Consider the following 17,880-nt stretch of genomic DNA (forward strand, 5'->3'; position numbering starts at 1 on the left):
AATGGAAAAACTTTTCCGTGAAAAGCATTTGCAGAAAATCATGCCAGTCTAGACGCAGCCTGTCTGTACTGGGAACCACTTCCAGCCACGGTGCAGCAGCAGCAGCCCTTCCAGCACTGCCCCGCCGCCGGCATGGCCCCTGTGCCCAGGCCTCCGTTGGGCTGTGGTGCGGGAAGCGAGAGCCCGGCTGGGGGCAGCATGGACGCCTCTGCGTACACCCATCATGGCGGCCGATAGCGGCCGCCGCCGGAGAACTGCCCAGGTACAGATGGGCGGGGCGAAAGAGCTAGCGCTTCCGCATTGAGAATGAGGCTGGTGGACAAAGCTCTTTGGTCACGCCCATTTCTGCTCTCCTACGCCTGCTATTGGCTCGGCTTTTCTCCCCCTCCCCCTCCCCCGTGCAAGCCTGGGGCTGCTCGCGCCGCTGCTGCCTGCTCAGAGCTGCTGCCCCGGGAGTCGCTGCAGGTGGGGACGCGGCGCTCAAGGAGCCTGGGGCGAGATGAGCGAGCTGCGGCAGAGGCTCGGCCGGGAGCCCGACGGGGCCCAGGAACCCGAGGAGAAGGTAGCGGGGCGGGGCGGGCGAAGGCTGCCCCGGGTCAAGACGCCTCCTTCTGTGGGATGGTGCTTGCAGACGGGCCCTGGGTGTGTTTGTGTGGGCGGGGTGCACAACGGAAGGTGGGGTGAAGAGCGGGGGGGCCTGCAGCGGGGGTGATCCTGGGGTGCAGCGGGGAAGCGCTTCGCGCAGCGGCCTGCAGAAGAGCGTCATGAGCTCGGTAGGAAATGGGGCGGAGTTAGTACAGAGGGGGTGCAAAACTTGGGGCTGCATAAGGAATTAGGGGTGCAGTGTTGTGCATCGGTTGGGGAGAGTAGAGTGTGCGTGGGTTGCACTCTGGATGGGATCAGCAGCATGAACCGGAACATAGATATTTTCAGCCTTCCCTAAGGAATAGGGTTACAGCGAATGGTTGGCCTGATGCAGTTCCATCCACTTGCAAGAGCTGTGTAGTCTACATGTGTTTTGGTATAAGTAGAAGGGTGGTTTTTGATAGGGGGTGAGTCTTCCATCAGAGGTGTAAGCTTATTTGTCACCTTTCTGAATGGTGCTAGGTCAAAATCTCAGGCAGGCTAAAATCTCTCAAAACAAGTAGCAGAGGTGCACTAGGTTGTTTTTAATCTGTTACAACACATCTCAGTCTCAAGAGGACTTAATATTTATTTGCAACCCAGAGCTGGGCTTTGAGATCTTTGAAGAGAGCCCCAAATAAACAAGACCTACCTGCCATTCTTTATTTCTGTACAATTATGAAAATGTCTACCTCTCCTAATCAGAACATTTTAAACATTTCTAAGAATTGTAATGGGAATGAAAATAGAAGCTTTTTACACCCTGTTTTCTTTATCTCAAACAACACTCCGATATGTAAGGGGGGAAATGGTCAAGTTGTCTTCACTCCTGGTACTAAGCAATTCTAAAAAAGGGATGTGCTGTCAAGATAAAAATCATATTTAAAAAATCTTTTTGGCATTGAGGTTAGTCATGTTAAGGACATTGAAAATAAACCCTGACAAATTATATTTACTTTTTACCTTCTTGTGCTGTTAGTTTAATTTTTCCATCTTGCTCAACTTGAAGGCTACAGTAGCATGTCAGTTTCCTTTTGGCTCATGTTCATTGGCTTGTTAATTAGAGCAATGTTGTTGGGCATGTGCTTCTGACACTATAGTGTAATGTTTGAACTACCTAAAATAAAGATGTTACAATCATGACAGTATGTTTGTGTGTTCAAGTAAAGATCAAATGGTTATATAAAATCCTTTCTTGATTTGACAGATTACATTTTGTTTCTGCAGTTGCTGCAGTGTCCCTTTAACATGTCACATGACTGTTCACATATTCAGCTCCCCCCCACACACTTTGGTTCTAATTATCTATACTTTATAACTATAGAGCTGAAACTGAAGGGAGAAAATTATCCTTTCAAATGGGGTTGCTAAAAGCTTGCCTGGATGTAGGTCCAAGGTTCTGATAACTTTATACAAGTTATGAAGCAATGTGCTCTCAGATGAATGACTACCACTTGTTCAGTGGTGGTAGCATCTTCATTTTCTGAATTCAACAAAAGAGGGTTAAGCCATCGTCTGCTAGGTAACTGCATTTGTTTCAGTTGCAATTTATTTAGCAGCAAGGAAATTTCTCATACGTAAGTGTGCAAGTATTAGATTTTTATTCATAAAAGTTGATAAACATAAATTTCAATCTACAGACTGTACAATCTTATATTAATTGAAATATTTGTAAATAGGCAAAGTAAGAATGCCTCTTGAGAACTTATAACCATTTGTTTCAGGGATATTTACTTTGTATTGACATGTGATGACTGTGATTTAACTGTTCTGAAGCTTCAACTTTTTGACTCTCAGCATGTACTCTTAAATGTCTTTTCCCCAGTGATTGCTGGAGTCTCCCATCATTTCCTCTAACTTTGAAATTTTAAACAGGTTACAAATAAAAAAGCTTATGTCCCATAATTTTGCACAACTGTAAAATGTAAATTGATAAAAATAGAAAAAAGCTTAAAATAAACTAATTTATTGCAGTAATTGGAAAAGAGTTTTGCCAAGCTTGTTCTACAGTAATACTTGTGTAAGACTTGGAATTCTTCCCTGGAAATTTGGAGATACTGGTGTTGCTTGACTGAGATGAAAACATTCTCTCAGCCAAGCAAGCAGAACTTGTCTTAGCTATTTGGGATCTCTTCTTCTTTAAGAAGGTCAAAGGGCTGTTGTTTAGAATGTAATCTCTTTTATAATCTTACAACAAACAAACAGCTTTTTTTACATACAATGAGTTTAATGACTCCTCCAGTTAAAAGTCAATAATTAGAGATCCAACCCTTTCGGTAAAGATGTGGGACTTGGAGGTATGCTTATCCTAAAATAACCAAAACCAGAAAACAAAATGCAAAAGACAAGAATTAGTGCAGCCACTTCTTATGGCAGCTGTTCAACAATACAATGCAATTTAAGATGGACAGCACATATTATCTTGTCACTTAAGGGGAGAGATTGAGATTGTCAGAATATGATTACCTAACTTGGGTTTTTGGCTAGATCATCTCTTAATATTTTCCCCAAGGCCTTGTTTGTGCACCACACTCACTGCAAGACCAGGGTCTGAGAGGGTAAATCTGATCAGGACAAAGGTCATCTTCCTCAGTGTTTTGGAAGGTGGTATGTCAGATTAGAAAGAATAGCAATTGAGTGGAGCTTGTGTTCATGCTGTAATATACGTGCAGGTCTTTTTGCTGAATCTTGTGCATCATGTTTGAGCTACGTTGTATGGAAGGGACTATTTTAGGGTTGTTAAATTGCGAGTATTTGACTAATTGACTAGTCAATGCATAGGACTGTTGCTACACTTCGAAGGCGAAAATGCCAGTTGGAGCCTGGGGTCTGGGAGTCCCCAGTTGCTCCTGGAGTCCACCAGGTGCTGCTGCTTTGAAGTACCCTCTCCTCTCCCCCGCTTGCTGCCTCTTCTGATAGAGGGAGGAAGTGATACTGACTAGTCCTTCACATCCCTAGACTATTTATCCAACTTCTTATTGGCAAGACTACAACTAGAATTCAAAAGGGTTCACTATGTTTTATAGAAACAATTTAGCTTTGAAAAGAATAGAAGCCTAGAAGCTTCCTATGATGCTTACAAATTTTCTTCTTTTCATAATTTTTTCAACTTAAAATTCTACATTATCAGCTAGCATTTCAAATTTCTATTCTCCCCCTCCCACAACACCTCTATGGTGTTTTGCACTTCAGTTAGTTTTGATAATGAAAACAAATGGTTAGTTTCACTTTCTCCTCTTCATTCAGGAACATAACACTACAGCTGCTACATTTATCTTTCCATTAGTCCAAGGGAACATTTAAATGTGCAGCCTCTCACTGAAATGAGAACGTATTCCATTAGAAACATTTCTCTGAATGTTGGATTTTACAAGACTTTAGATTCTGAGCCTCAAAGATAGGATCCTTTTAATTCTTCCCAGACCACAGTGAACTGCAACAATTAGGGAAACTTACACCGTTAATTGTTCTGTCCCTGATTTGTGGATTCTCTTTAATCAGTAAAGGATGTGCTTGAAAAATAACTGTCAATGGATGTTTATTAGGTGACTACAACAAGCTGCTACAGTACCATTCAAGGCTCTTGTTCTCCCTTTTCATAAGCGTATTCATTTACTTGCTGAGACAGGTGAACCAGACCCTGGGGGCCCCCTGCTGGAGACCCTGTGGCCTTGCCACATCCCACCCCAGAAAAAAATACAGGACTATGTAGCACTTTAAAGACTAACAAGATGGTTTATTAGGTGATGAGCTTTCGTAAGCCAGACCCACTTCCTCACGAAAAGCTCATCACCTAATAAACCACCTTGTTAGTCTTTAAAGTGCTACATAGTCCTGTATTTTGTTTCAGCTACACCAGACTAACACGGCTACATTTCTATCACTATCCCGGAAAAAAAGGCCATAGACAATTCTCCAGGAAGCTAGAGTGGCGGTGGAGGAGTCGGCCAATCAGGGACCAGAAAGGCCCTGTAAAAGGTGCTGCAGGCCCAAAGTCAGCCCCTGAGTGGCTGTCTAGTTAAGGGAGCAGCAGCACCACGGCATAGCTCTGTGTAGGGAGCTGGTGTGCGACTATGATGAACCAAGTTAAAGCGCTGAGCGGGGCCAAGGAGCTGTCTCCAGGAGGAGAGGCCCTGGAGGCACTGCTCTCTCCTGAGTGGGAAAACAGAGAGACTTGCAGAGGGTGCCAGGATGGGTCCCGTTAGATATGTATCCCAGCAGAGGTTTGTGATGCACGGGGTGTGACTTGGCTGGGGGGCTAAGTTGCCAAAGAGGCTTTCGGCAGCAGGCAGTGCAGGAACCCGCACTCGGCCAGAGGCGAGACACTTGTATGCGGTGCCATCCCATTACACTTGCTATTGAATTGCAGATGGGTGTCTTCTCTACAATTGAAATGAGGAATCACTTCAATGTGAGAGAGAGAAAATTCTATCTCCTGTTTACAAGCATCCTGGTGAATTGCATTTCCCTTCCTAAATTGCAATTTTACATTTTGCAATGCACAGATCTCATGTGGTGTTCTTTTCTGTTGCACGTGAGATCCGGGTTTTTCAAGAGTCTCAGGGGCGAGTAATGTGTTCAGCTAGGGCATGTGGAGGAGAGGAAGGAAAGACCGTTCCATTTAGAGCAGGGGTTGGGAAACGAAGGCCCCAGGGCTGGATGTGGTCCCTACCTTGCCTGGATCTGGCCCACCAAGGCTTGGGGCTCCTCCCAGCATTGGGGAGCCTGAGCTGGTGCTTTAGCCTCCCTGATCTCATGGTGCTGGAGGACACAAAATCTACTAGCTTGGGTCCACCAAGGCTTTGGTGCGGTGGGGAATATCTTTCTCCCTCTCAATGAGGGGCCACATAGGTGAGCGTTTTTTTTGTTTGCTTTGCTTCTCACTTGAGTGCAGCCCCTGACTAGGGTTGCCAGATGGTTTAACAAAAAATACCGAACCCAATTCGACCAAATTCTATTGAGCGCGCCCCCCCCCCCCAAAAAAAAAAAGTTGTTGAGCAAAAACAAGTCCTATACTACACTTCAAAGGCAGAGGCACTCTTCCATCGGGCGCCCGAGCCAGGCCTCCGGTAAAACAGAAAATACCGGACATTTTAGACGTACAGTATTTTCTGAATTTTTTTTTTACCCAGGGGAAGGCGCCAGGCAAATACCAGAAACCTGGCAACCCTGCCCCTGACTGATTTTGTGGGTTTTTTTTGTTGTTGTTGTGGGTCAGCAGTCCTTGACCCAAAAAAGGTCTCCCACCCATGATTTAGAGACATGATCTTTGAACGAACACACACACACAGAAAACCCCTGTTGCGTGACTTACAGCTTTCTTTGCATATCCTTAGTGACTTGCATCCTACATCTTGGTGGACAAAAGTATATCTCTTAACATGCAGGCAGCTGCAGGAGCAAATAGTAGCAGCACACTTAGCAGCTCTGCTGCAAGGCATACTTGTGTAGCGGGCTGTACAGGTGAATTTTTCCATTGCAGTGTCCAGGGCCTTTTACTGAGCATGCACAAACCAAGAACGCTTATTTCTAAAAGGGATGGGATGGAGTTAAAAATGAAATGAAAACAGAGAGAAATGTACAGTAGATGAAAGGGCCAGAATTCTATTCTTGGTTTGAGGATGGGAGTGTGGTAACTTTTGGTGCTTGAGGAGGAGTTCAGTGGGGAGGACTTGTGAGTCTGACTATGGTGTGCTCACTCACTGAGCTTTTTGTCTAGCTATCTGTGTGCTTTATGAAACACCCATCAGAGTAGTGTCTTGATAACCAGTGCTTTCACTTGACATTTTTTGCCTCTATTGTCCACCTGTATAATGAGTGTAATACTTGCCTGCTTCACCGGGGTTTTGAGAGGCGTCACTAATTAGCGTGAAGAGCTTTGGTGGTATCAAGTCCCACCTGTTGTAATGCATGGCAGAGCTTAGCTCTTGAATTCAGTCTCTCTGCTTGGGTGTATATATGCACTTCCTCGGTTGGGCAGCTGGAGGACAGACGATAGAAGCTGAAGACTGACACTGAGGATAGGGGAGAAAAAATGTAAGTTGCGACTTGAACATTGAAGCAATTCTGAACCCTCAGATTGTCCTTTGGAGGAGCTCCAGACTTGTATATGGATCACTAAGCCTGAATTATGGAGCGATGACCGCACCTCGAGGGTCTTCTGGTGAGACTGCAACTTGATCAACCACAAACATGGTGCTTCTCTGGTTTGATATAATTCTAGGGGGAAGCAGCATAACTTCCCTTTGTTCAGGTTGTTGCTATGTCTTCATAAAGGGATTTAGAACTGATGAAAAGCGCCAGTTTGTTTGATTTTTGACAAGAGACTGACAAGTCTGGTTTACTTTCTAGAGAGGCAGGATGTAGGTGGCAGCAGCCACACCCCTGGCCCAAGAGGTCTTTTTGGTTCTCTTGCCCATTTCATATTTGGCCTTTCTGAAACTGCCATCAACAGGTGCCAGTTAGTGTGTTACAGTGGAGCCAGTTAGTGTGAAGACAGACTGCAACTAAGAATTGATTTGAGATCACTCTAACATACTCCAAGCTGGTTGGACATCAGATGGTAGCAACTTTTACCACTGCTAATCTGTCCTTCAGCTAGAGCAAATGTCGCCAGCTGGGCCTGGTTTCCATCAGTCACTACATATCACGAAGGATTTGTTTTTACAAGGTAAGGAGTACACTGCAGTCAATGGTAGCTGAGGTCATTCAGCACTTTGGCAAACTGAAATTATGCGTGCAACTGTCCTATTTGCTTCCCTCTTCTTTCCAGATTCATATCAATGCTGAAGTGCGTTTGGAATCTAACTTAAGGATCTAATTCCAGGATTCTTCAGTGACAGTGTTTTGTGTAAATGAAAAGTATTGCAAGGTTCTCAGTTTCTACTAACCCATTTGTTATGGACGTAAAACTGCCGTGAGTTTCCCCATATAATGAAGGCCAGGTATGACACAGCAGGAATTGAAATGCTGAAACTAGTGTTTTCTATTGGTAGCAAATCTCAAACAGGAACGGTGGTGGTGGTGGGGGGGGGGCAAACGCTGGTTTGTTGACAAAATCTTCCTGATGGGGATGTTGCCAGTGCTACCTTCACACTAGCCACTTACTTCTGTCTCTTTGGCTCAGTATTTCATTTTCTAAGACAGCTGTGCCAGAAGATCAGCTGTGTTCTTCAGGCAGACACTGGCCAGTTTGGCTGAACTCTAGTCTATTTGCACCTTGCTTCTTAACAGCTGTTTACCTAGGTCCCTCTTGCTGTCTTTGGCCTTGTCTACGTTACCCTCACCATTGTTTTACTTCAGCTAGGCAAGTAGCATGGCTAAAGTCGACATATTCACCGTGGTGTCTTGCAAGGTTGACGCTGGCTACTCCTCTCGTTTTGGTGGGGTACTGGCATCAGCGGGAGCATGCTGGAGATGATGAATTGATGGCTGGTGGATCGATTGCTGCAGGGTCGATTCTCTGTGTAGTGTAGACAGGGCCTCAAGCTCTGCAGTGCATATATCTATTTACTGTGTATAATCAGGCCATTCTAGCCCATTGTGATGGAGACTGGCATTTCCACTTGCCAAAGTGCTGAGTTCCTTCAACTGCCATTGACTGCTGTGTACTCAGCACCTTGCAAGAATGAACCCTTCTTCGTACATAAATCATATCCTCCTTTCTATTCCATAACATGGTTATGGAAAGACGGCTGAAGCTGAGGTGGAGGGGATGCTGGTCAGAGGCTTTATCTCCTGCTCCCATGTCCATGCTAGCAATTGGGCAGCAAAACTTTTGTTGTTCATAGGTGCTAGAACTCCACTCCCTCAAATGACAAAAGTTTTGCTATGGCAAGTGTTTGTGTAGATAGTGCACTGTGGACCGGAATGGTCTTGTCAACAATGAAAACCCTGCTGGTAGAAGATGGAGATATTTTGTTGACAGTGTTTAAGCTGCCCAACTTTTGGTGACGTTGCTGTGTTTCTAAAAGATGTGTAGTGTAGACAAAGCGTAGCAGTCATAGCTCCGATCTTCTATTTCTACTCTGCCTCTCTCTGTACCCTTCTTAAATCTACATATTAATTACCTGGTCTGTAAACAGCATCTATCTGTGTCTCAGGGGTATTGCCAGGCTTAACAGACTTGCATGAGGGCTGAACTTGGCTTTGTTTATGAAGAGACTAGAACTTCTTGGATGAAAAGTGCTAGATGTACAGAGTGCAGATGATAACCACAAATAAAGAAGACAAGTCCATGTATGTACATGCTTTGCCAACCATCACATGTCCTGATTCAGGGATGCAAGGATAGGGTTGGCTGCCTAATTCTTTAACATAACAAAGCTGCAGGAATTTTGAGTAGAAACTTCACAGTGCTTGCTATCATTTGATCCAAAGATCCAGTCTGGTGTAGTATGTGTCCGTCTCACTCTGTCATCTGCTTCACATTGTAAAATTGTCTTGAACTTTTCTTTACATTAAAAAAAAACCTTGAGTCCGTGAAGGACAGTGAAGATCAATGGATTTCACATTGGAAATGAACTATAAATCAGTGGTTAGGTTTATAAAGATAGCTGTGGCTTCATGAAATTGGCAACACAAGATCATAAGGATTGTCTGTTTATCCATAGAAGGGCAAAGCTGCTTGCCTTAATTACATGGACAGTCCAGTGGAACGGATTGGCAGCGGAAGCTGAGCAAGGTTTTTCAGAGTTCTTAACAGCAAATGAATGTAATTAGCTAGATTTTTCTTATATTAGGACCGAAAATATTTCCCATCAGGGAATAAAGGGCCATAATATAACTTACGGCAAATATAACTTAGATAGGGTCACGATAAGGTGAGTGCATAATTGGCTGGATAACCATAGTCAGAGGGTTGTTGTTAACGGTGCGAAATCCTGCTGGAAAGGGATAACAAGTGGAGTTCCGCAAGGGTCTGTTTTGGGACCCGTACTGTTCAATATCTTCATCAATGATGTAGATATTGGGATAGAGAGTACGCTTATTAAGTTTGCAGATGATACCAAACTGGGTGGGGTTGCAACTTCTTTGGAGGATAGGGACATAATTCAAAATGACCTTAGCAAGTTAGAGAAATGGTCTGAAGTAAACAGGATGAAGTTTAATAAAGAGAAATGCAAAGTACTCCACTTAGGAAGGAACAATCAGTTCCATACATACAAGATGGGAAGCGACTGTCTAGGAAGGAGCATGGCGGAAAGGGATCTAGGGGTCATAGTGGACCACAAGTTGAATATGAGTCAACAGTGTGATGCTGTTGCAAAAAAAGCAAATATGATTCTAGGTTGTATCAACAGGTGTGTTGTAAGCAAAACTCGTGAAGTCATTCTGCCGCTCTACTCTGCACTAGTTAGGCCTCAGCTGGAGTACTGTGTCCAGTTCTGGGTGCCACATTTCAAGAAAGATGTGGAGAAATTGGAAAGGGTACAGAGAAGAGCGACAAGAATGATTAAAGGTTTAGAGAACATGACCTATGAAGCCAGGTTGCATGAACTGGGCTTGTTTAGTTTGGAAAAAAGAAGATTAAGGGGGGACATGAGAGCGGTTTTCAAATATCTAAAAGGGTGTCACAAGGAGGAAGGAGAAAATTTGTTCCTCTTGGTTTCTGAGGACAGGACAAGGCTTAAAGTGCAGCAGGGGAGGTTTAGATTGGACATTAGGAAAAAATTCCTAACTGTCAGGGTGGTCAAATATTGGAATAAGTTGCCAAGGGAGGTGGTGGAATCTCCCTCTCTGGAGATATTTAAGAACAGGTTAGATAGACATCTGTCAGGGATGGTGTAGACGGAGCTTGGTCCTGCCTTGAGGGCGGGGGGCTGGACTCGATGACCTCTCGAGGTCCCTTCCAGTCCTATGATTCTATGATAATCCATCAGTTGTGATGGTCTCTATTTTGTGATGGCAAAAATGGCTTTCCAGACATGAATAGAGTGTAAATTGTTGATCTATCCCTTCTTTTTGTCTGCAAAGGACTCCAGAGCTGCCCTGTTGCTTATAGCTTTCCCAGTCAGCAACAGATTAAAATGGCTATTCAGAAATTTGTAGGCAGCAGTGATGCTGTCAGCATTGCTAGCCCACTTTGCTGACGTTTGAACCTCTCTGCAGCACTGGAACTGCTGCCCTTGGACTATGTGGGTAGGTCCTCAAACACTCAGTTATCTGCCTCTAGCTGGTCATCTTAGTTATTTGTAGGGATGTCAATTAATGCACATTAACACCTGCAATTAACGCAGGGCAGAATTAATGAATTAAAAAAATCAACAGGCATTAATTGCAGTTGTTTTGCATGGAGCCCGGAATCAGCTATGTGGTGCTGCCCCTTTGAAAAGCCACCGGAGTAACATGCACCCCGGGGTCAGCTGATAGAATTCGCATTCCAATACTTCAGTGAGATGAACTGAAGAGGTTTTTTTTTTAAAGTGTAACTGTTTTATAATAAAAAATAAAGTGAGCATTATACACTTTGTATTCTGTGTTGTAATTAAAATCAATATATTTGAAGATGTAAAAAACATCCAAAAATATTTAGATAGTATTCTTATTGTTTAACAGTGCGACTAATCGCAATTAATTTTTGTAATCACTTGACAGCCCATGTTATTTGGCTAAGAGAGCTTGCTTTCCCCCCCCAGCTTTACATACTTCTTCAGCCCTACCTAGCTCTTCTGCCTGGCGATATGAGGTCAAGTTCCACACTTCCTTCTCTGTAACAGCTTGTGACTTGCGTGAAAGGAAAGCTGAAGGAGGGTAGGGAGAGAACAAGGTTGTTCCTAATGCAAGACAACAAGGGCTCTTGACCCAGCAATGATGTGAGATGATCTGGAGGGGTAGACGCTAGATGATCCTAGGGAGCAGAGAAGAAAGCAGACCTAGAATGAGACCTGTTGCTTTAAGTGGGAACCAGCCACTCCAGTGAAGGGAGTGGCATTTTACCTATTTTTAAGGATGTTAATAGGTGGGTAATTGGGTAATCGTGTAGTTGATTATAATTTAGTTGATGAGGGAAGGTGCTCAGAAGGAGCTAACCGTGCTGAAGTTTAAATGTAGTAAGTGCTTGGCACGCAGGCAGTCCGGCTCCTACTATATTTAAACAGCAGAGCCGCAGTGGGAGTAGCTCCTGGACTCTGTGCCAGTTGGGCTTGCTCAGTCCTGGCTCTCATGGGGTCCCATCAGGGAATTGGGGACCCTCAGAGGACAGGGTCTGCTGCCGGAGCAGCCTCTCCTGACCCCCCCGACTTTTCTTTTATATCCCTAGCCTTTTTGTGATATTGAGGACTCTGGTGTGAATTTAACTGCTTGCTCTTTGGTGAGGGCACTAGACAAGAAGATGCTGTACAATAGCTTCAGAAGTATCAGGGTTTGTTCCTTGTGTGGCTCTTGAAACTTGTTCGCAATGACGGGTGGGATTTTGGATGGTTAGTTACACAACCTCGGACACGCTGGAAACAATAGTCAAAGGTCTTTAGGATATCAGGTAGCTCAGAGGTCATTGCACATATGTTACTGATAAGATAGTAAGAAAAAAAATTTTGACCTGTAGTTTGGCTTAGCTGACATTTGGCTAAATTTCACATTTTTAAGTGTATTCTATCCTGGATATGACCACTTAGATTTTTAGGGCTCTTTTGCAATAAGAGAATACTTTAATTTTATAGCAGTGATTCCTTACATGTAGATACACGTATTCTGATTGGTTCATGAGTGGACAAGACTGTTTCCCCAAAGCACGGCTGAATACGGATCATCCTTTGAGGTTGGTCTTCTCATAGAACTCTGCAAAAAGACTGACCATCCCCTCTGTGACCATGCACCAAGTAGTCTTTGTAGTGATATTATTATGATCTGATTGTAGCACAAATGTGATGTATTGTGTTGGGCCATTTAAGGTGTCATTGGAACAATTATTTGCTGAATATGATTCAGATTTGCCTGCAGGTATGATTTTTTTGTATCTGAAGTTATGAATATTGACCATATATCTGTTTCACATGTTGTCAGATGTGGATGACTCCAGTAGGCAAGGTGTTTTCAGTCTAAATAGCTGGTTGAGAAGGACCTGTTGATGATAGTGGGCCATAAGGAAGAAGAATAGGTCTTAGGAGAAGCTTAACCTCCACCAGGTGAGCCTTCCTGAGAACACTCCAAACCACCCAGGGGGCTGGATCTGGCCCACCATGATCCTCCTATCCTCAGCATTCATTTAATTGTTTAGCCATCCTATTCTTGGTGGGACACATCAGTGTCCCAAGAAAACCCCCCTTCCTGTTTCACAAAGCTTTATACCCAAGGTGAAAAAAGGCCAAGGTGAAAAAAGACATAATCCTCCTTTCTTTGTTCATTGACCATATACATGAGTGGTTTTCAACCTGTGGTCCTCAGAACCCAGGGGGTTTGCCCACTGTGTCTAAGATTTCTAAAGAAGTCTGCACCAAATCCTGACGTTGCTTTAAGGCATAAGAGGAAACTGCAAACCAACTTTGGTGGTCCTAGCTCTTACTGTTTAAGGCAGGGTGGGCAATAATTTTTGATGGGAGAACACTCCAAGATTCTGGAACATGGTCAAGGGCTGCACCCTTCCATGATATTAATGGAGGCGGCGTGGGGTCTGGGATGGAGGTTGAGTGCAGAAGAAATCTTGGGGTAAGGGATTGGGATGCAGGGGGGCATGTAGCATCTGAGAGGGAGTTCGATTGAAGGAGGCAGTTATGACCTGGGGCACGGGACTATGGTACAGGGGTTTGGGTTGTGACCAGGGGCGTGGGGGATTGAGGTTCAGGATCTGGGACGGGGTGTAGGCTCAGGAGGGGGGCAGAGGGTTTGGGTTTGGGCTGTGAACTAGGGCAGAGATTTGGGGTGCAGGATGTGGGAGGGGGTATGGGTGCAGGAGGGGGGCAGAGGGTTTGCATTATGTGGGGTGGCAGTGGCCTGGGGGAGGGAGGGGCTAAGGTGTCAGAGGCAGGTTCTGATTGGGAGACTGACCTCCCAGCCAGCAGCTCAGTAGGATTCTCAGGCAGGCTCTATGCCTGCCCTGCCCCCCCCAGACTGCAGGGGCCATGTAGGAGTGTGAATAAGAGCCTGAGGAGAGCGGGGAGTGGTGCTTCATGTGCTGCCAGGTCTTCAAACAGGCAGTTTCCATTAGCCAGAAGTTGGCCAATGGGCTTGTGCTAGGTGTGGGGACAGTGAATGAAGCCCCTCCTTCCCCACAGCTGTGAAACACAAACAGCCCAGCAGCTGCTTTTCTCAGTGATGGGGAAGGGTGCGGCAAGTAGGGAGTCTGCCTGAGGCTCCCTGCTGTGTTCATGGGTCTGATTCTACACAAGAGTAGAATGCTCCAGAGGCAACTAGGATATATGCCATACAACCAACAGTCCATCCACCCCTAGAGCCATTCTAAGATGACAGGAGGTTAAAGTTACCTCATGCAAGTATCCTCACCAATCTGGCATCTAATGAAGTCTGTAAGATTATTTCATTTTTGAAACAATTGAAGGATTGTCAGATATTTGACACAGCCATTTCCCCCATGTATTCCAGTTGAATGAGCATTCAGGAATTAGGACTAGGGATGTCAACATGTAGTCAACTATACGATTAACCAATTAGTTTAGGCTTATCGGTTCATCTTGAGGATGACATGCATGTTCCTATTCTCCTCCCCCTCCCCCCCCCCGCTGCCTCTGTATTAGAGGCAGCAAGGGGGGGAGCAGGAGCCAGTGCTCTGGGGAGCTGGCTTAAAAGCAGGAGCCCCCCACTTGCAGAGGCTGCTTCACGGCAACAGCCCCTGTCTGCGGGGTGTCCATGCTCCTGCACCTGGGGATTATTGAATAACTTCATGCAGTTACATGACTATTCAGTTACCCAATGTCTAACATCTCTAATCAGGACATGTCTGTAAATGGGGAGCAGCTGCATATAACACCACAAAACTGCATTCATTTGCCTACTGACTGAAGCATTACTTTCCCTCTTCTTCCCCCCCCCCCCCCATTACTGATCCCTGTAGCTTTGTTTTGAACATGGTCAGATTATCTGACCAGAGATGCGCAGTCTGTTTTCAGCCCAGCAACAGCCAGATAAACGCTTGCTATTGGTGTCAGCAAGTGTGATTCATTCAGAACAACGGACTTTGTGACTCAATTAGTCAGCACAGCATGATGTTTAGTTGGGAAAATGGATGCACTCTCTCCTCCCCTCCTATTCTGAAAAAAGAAAAAAAAATCCAAATTGGAGTTGGCTAATTCTGAGAGGTAAATGTACTGACTTCAGAAGGTTTACCTGGCATTGCTCAGGTCCTTAACTCAGTTTTGCTTTTTGGAAAATAAAATGAAAATGTCCAGGTTTCATTTAAATCATTGCTGTGAAGTGGGTCTGAGGTAGAGGGGTTCAGGATGCAGGCTGCCTCGGCAGGAGAGAGACTACCCCAGCCCTCTCTTACCACAGCAGCGTGGGGCCACGAAGAAGCACCTCTCCGTGGCTGATGCAGTGGGCATAGCTGGGGGAGGGATGCATGTCACCCAGCTGGGGCAGGTCCAGGTAAGTCTGCTCCCTGTGGTTCCGAGCCAGTGTGAGAAATGCAGCAAACTGTGTACTTTCCTCTTCGCCAAGAAGCGAGGGGAGCAGCCAGCAATGTTCCTGTGCGAATCGGGGGGGGGGGGGGGGCAGGGGGAGCTTGAGACTGCTCCTCCCCCCCTTTCCCTAAAGTGCACTTGTGGGGTGGGCATCTCGGTACTGGGGCAGTCCCCAGCAAGAGGTGGGATGGAGGGGGAGGATGCGCTCCCAGGCAGCCCCATTCACCTGTCTGGTGATTCTGTGTCTCTTCTGTATGGTTTTGAGAAGCAATCCCATGCCAGGCACATTCCATTGTCCTGGCACAGCCAAACCCTGACCTTGCTTTAAGTTATAAGAAGCTACATACCAAATTTGGTAGTCCTAGCTCTTACATCTACTGTATATTTGAGAGTTTGTTCAAGAGCTCCTCCTAAACGGTATTACAACAGACAATAGCTGAAAGACTCTATCAGCTTAGTATTGGGCTAATGTTTACACTTGTTTGAGAGAACTTTTACTAGGTCTGATTGTGAAGACTTCTCACTAGAACCATTTTTCAGAATGGTCCGGGACTAGGTCGACATGGACTGCAAGGAGCATTTTAGAGACATCCGAGACAGGTAGCACCTCTTGGCTATTTAGTGCCAGCATCTGTCTGGCATGCTTTGTCATTGTCACATAGATCATGGAGACACACGCACAGAGGAGATTGAGTATCCTAAGTAGCTATGTACGTTCTTGATCAGAGGGGTTGTCTTGGTGTCTTCCCAATAAGCCTCAGGTGTCATGTGACTGGGATTAATCACTGAATTTGGTCCTCTGGTTAGATCATTAGCGTTCTCCACTTGGGCCAGGTGCTGAGGAAGAGTCTGATGTGAATGTTGATCCATACCCCCTCTCCCTCACTTGGAGGGCGGCGGGGCAGAGAGCAGGCTCCTGTGTCACTCTGGCTCCTGCAGCCACTGTGCGTGTGTGCGTGGGGATGGTCCCTGCTGCTGTTCTGTGCTGGGTTCCTATCCCATGTGATCCACCAGGCAGCCCTGGGACCTGTACATGGGATAATTGAGATAGCTGGCATGAGGCTTGGGGTGGCCACCCAGAGCTGTTCTATGGACAAAACTACTCTCATTAGGGGAATTAGCCGCCTCCTTGTCCAGAGCTGAGCAAGCGCCGCCGCCTCCCTTGTTTCACTGGTCCCACAGACATGTTCAAGTAAATGGGCTGCTTAATGTCCAGGGAGTTGGTCTTTATGCTTTCTCATGAATGCACGTCAGTGAGAAATGCACCCAAGCTCAGGCCCCCAGTGCACGCAGCCAAGAAGTTCGCTTGAAGAGCGCTGTTCTCCTCACCGGGAAACAGACCGTGTTCCTGGAAGTGAAGAGAGCAGTCTGGTTTGTTCCTGACACAAAGGATGCTGCTATACATGTTTGATCTCCATGGTCCTCTAGCTTTGCATAGTCTGCCAGCTTCTGTGGTCTGACCTCTCTGTGGATGCTCCCTCGCCTGGCCCTGCATTGAGCAACACTTCTCCACTCATTTCGCTCAAATAGCTCATTTGCCATGTTCAGGCTCAGGGAGGGTGGGGGGATGTTTGGGGGAAGAGGCAGGATGACTAGAACCGTATGGAGCTTCACTCCTTTGGCCCCCAGCCACAGGGCTTTGCAGCCACCTTGCCCCTTCCCTGAACCCCCCCCCCCCCAAAGGCTCTACACTATCAATGCTGGCCTCTCTGGTACCACTGTTGTGGCAGGTTTCCTGGTTTGGGGCCAGTCGGATCCTGAGGCTGCCAGGGAGGGACAACCTGTACTGCAGACTCTTCCCCACCCTCTACATTTAGTCTCGTCGCCAGGTTCCTAGATTTTCACCCTTGGCTTAATTAGTTGCCTCCGTTTCTGGAAGATGTTGCACACCAGCAGATCAAGCAGCTAGGATAAGCTGTTTCTGAGCTTAGATCTAGCAGAGCGGCTAAGGACTTGGTATCATGACACGCAGTTGACAAACCACAGCGTTTAAATCCTTCCTAAGAACCGTTGAATCTGCAAGACACGCAAAGGGGAGCAAAGCTTTTGTAGTAGCTATAAATTAGGTTACTAAATGAGAGGGAGTGTATATGGCTAACACTGCTCATGAAAAGCACTTTGGGATAATGAATGATCACAGTTGGTCAAGACCCAAGCTTTGTTTTTCATTGGACTAATTCCTTAGGCCTTCCACATGAGATGCTGCTGAAACACTGGGGTCCTGTCACATTTGTATAGTTTGGGACCTTACTGAGTTCCCAGTTCTTTGTCAGTTCTATTGTCCCGAAAGCCCAATTCCTTTCTGAGCAATAATTAGTATTGTTTCTCTCTGCTTCTTTTTAGATTCTTGCTAAAAGAGCAAATGTCTCTTTTCTATTTAGACAAGGTGAGCGCACAGGCAAAAGGACTTCTTGAATTAATACAAATCTAACACTGTTAACTGCATGGGTCAGCTTCCCTATCTGATAGTGAAGTTTTTGGCATAGGAATACTGCCACTTGTTTCCATGACAACAGGGATTTTGTCACAGATTCTCAGGCAAATAGCTGATGCTCAGTGTTCATGTGGGTTTAAAACTGTGCTAAATGGCCACAAGTATGGTCACAAGTATTTACTGATACTCATTCAACAAGAGGAGTCCAAAAAGCTATGAAAGAGAAAGATCATATTGTTTTACACTTAA

At 45.6% G+C, this 17,880-nt stretch overlaps 1 protein-coding gene across 2 annotated transcripts in view; it reads left to right on the forward strand.

Moving 5' to 3' along the window:
- The first annotated feature begins 484 nt into the window (after positions 1-484).
- The window catches only part of CDS2 (CDP-diacylglycerol synthase 2), a 58,682-nt gene continuing 41,286 nt past the window's right edge, over positions 485-17,880 (forward strand). The window contains exon 1 of one of the 2 annotated variants that reach the window (XM_075911025.1): positions 485-562. In XM_075911025.1, coding sequence (XP_075767140.1) covers positions 500-562 — 63 coding nt within the window. In that variant the 5' untranslated portion in view covers positions 485-499. Of the gene's footprint in view, positions 563-648; positions 774-17,880 lie in introns of those variants that run through there. The other variant, XM_075911024.1, reaches the window with a different exon arrangement.

Source organism: Pelodiscus sinensis, chromosome 28, assembly GCF_049634645.1.
Source record: "Pelodiscus sinensis isolate JC-2024 chromosome 28, ASM4963464v1, whole genome shotgun sequence".
NCBI classification, from domain to species: Eukaryota; Metazoa; Chordata; order Testudines; family Trionychidae; genus Pelodiscus; species Pelodiscus sinensis.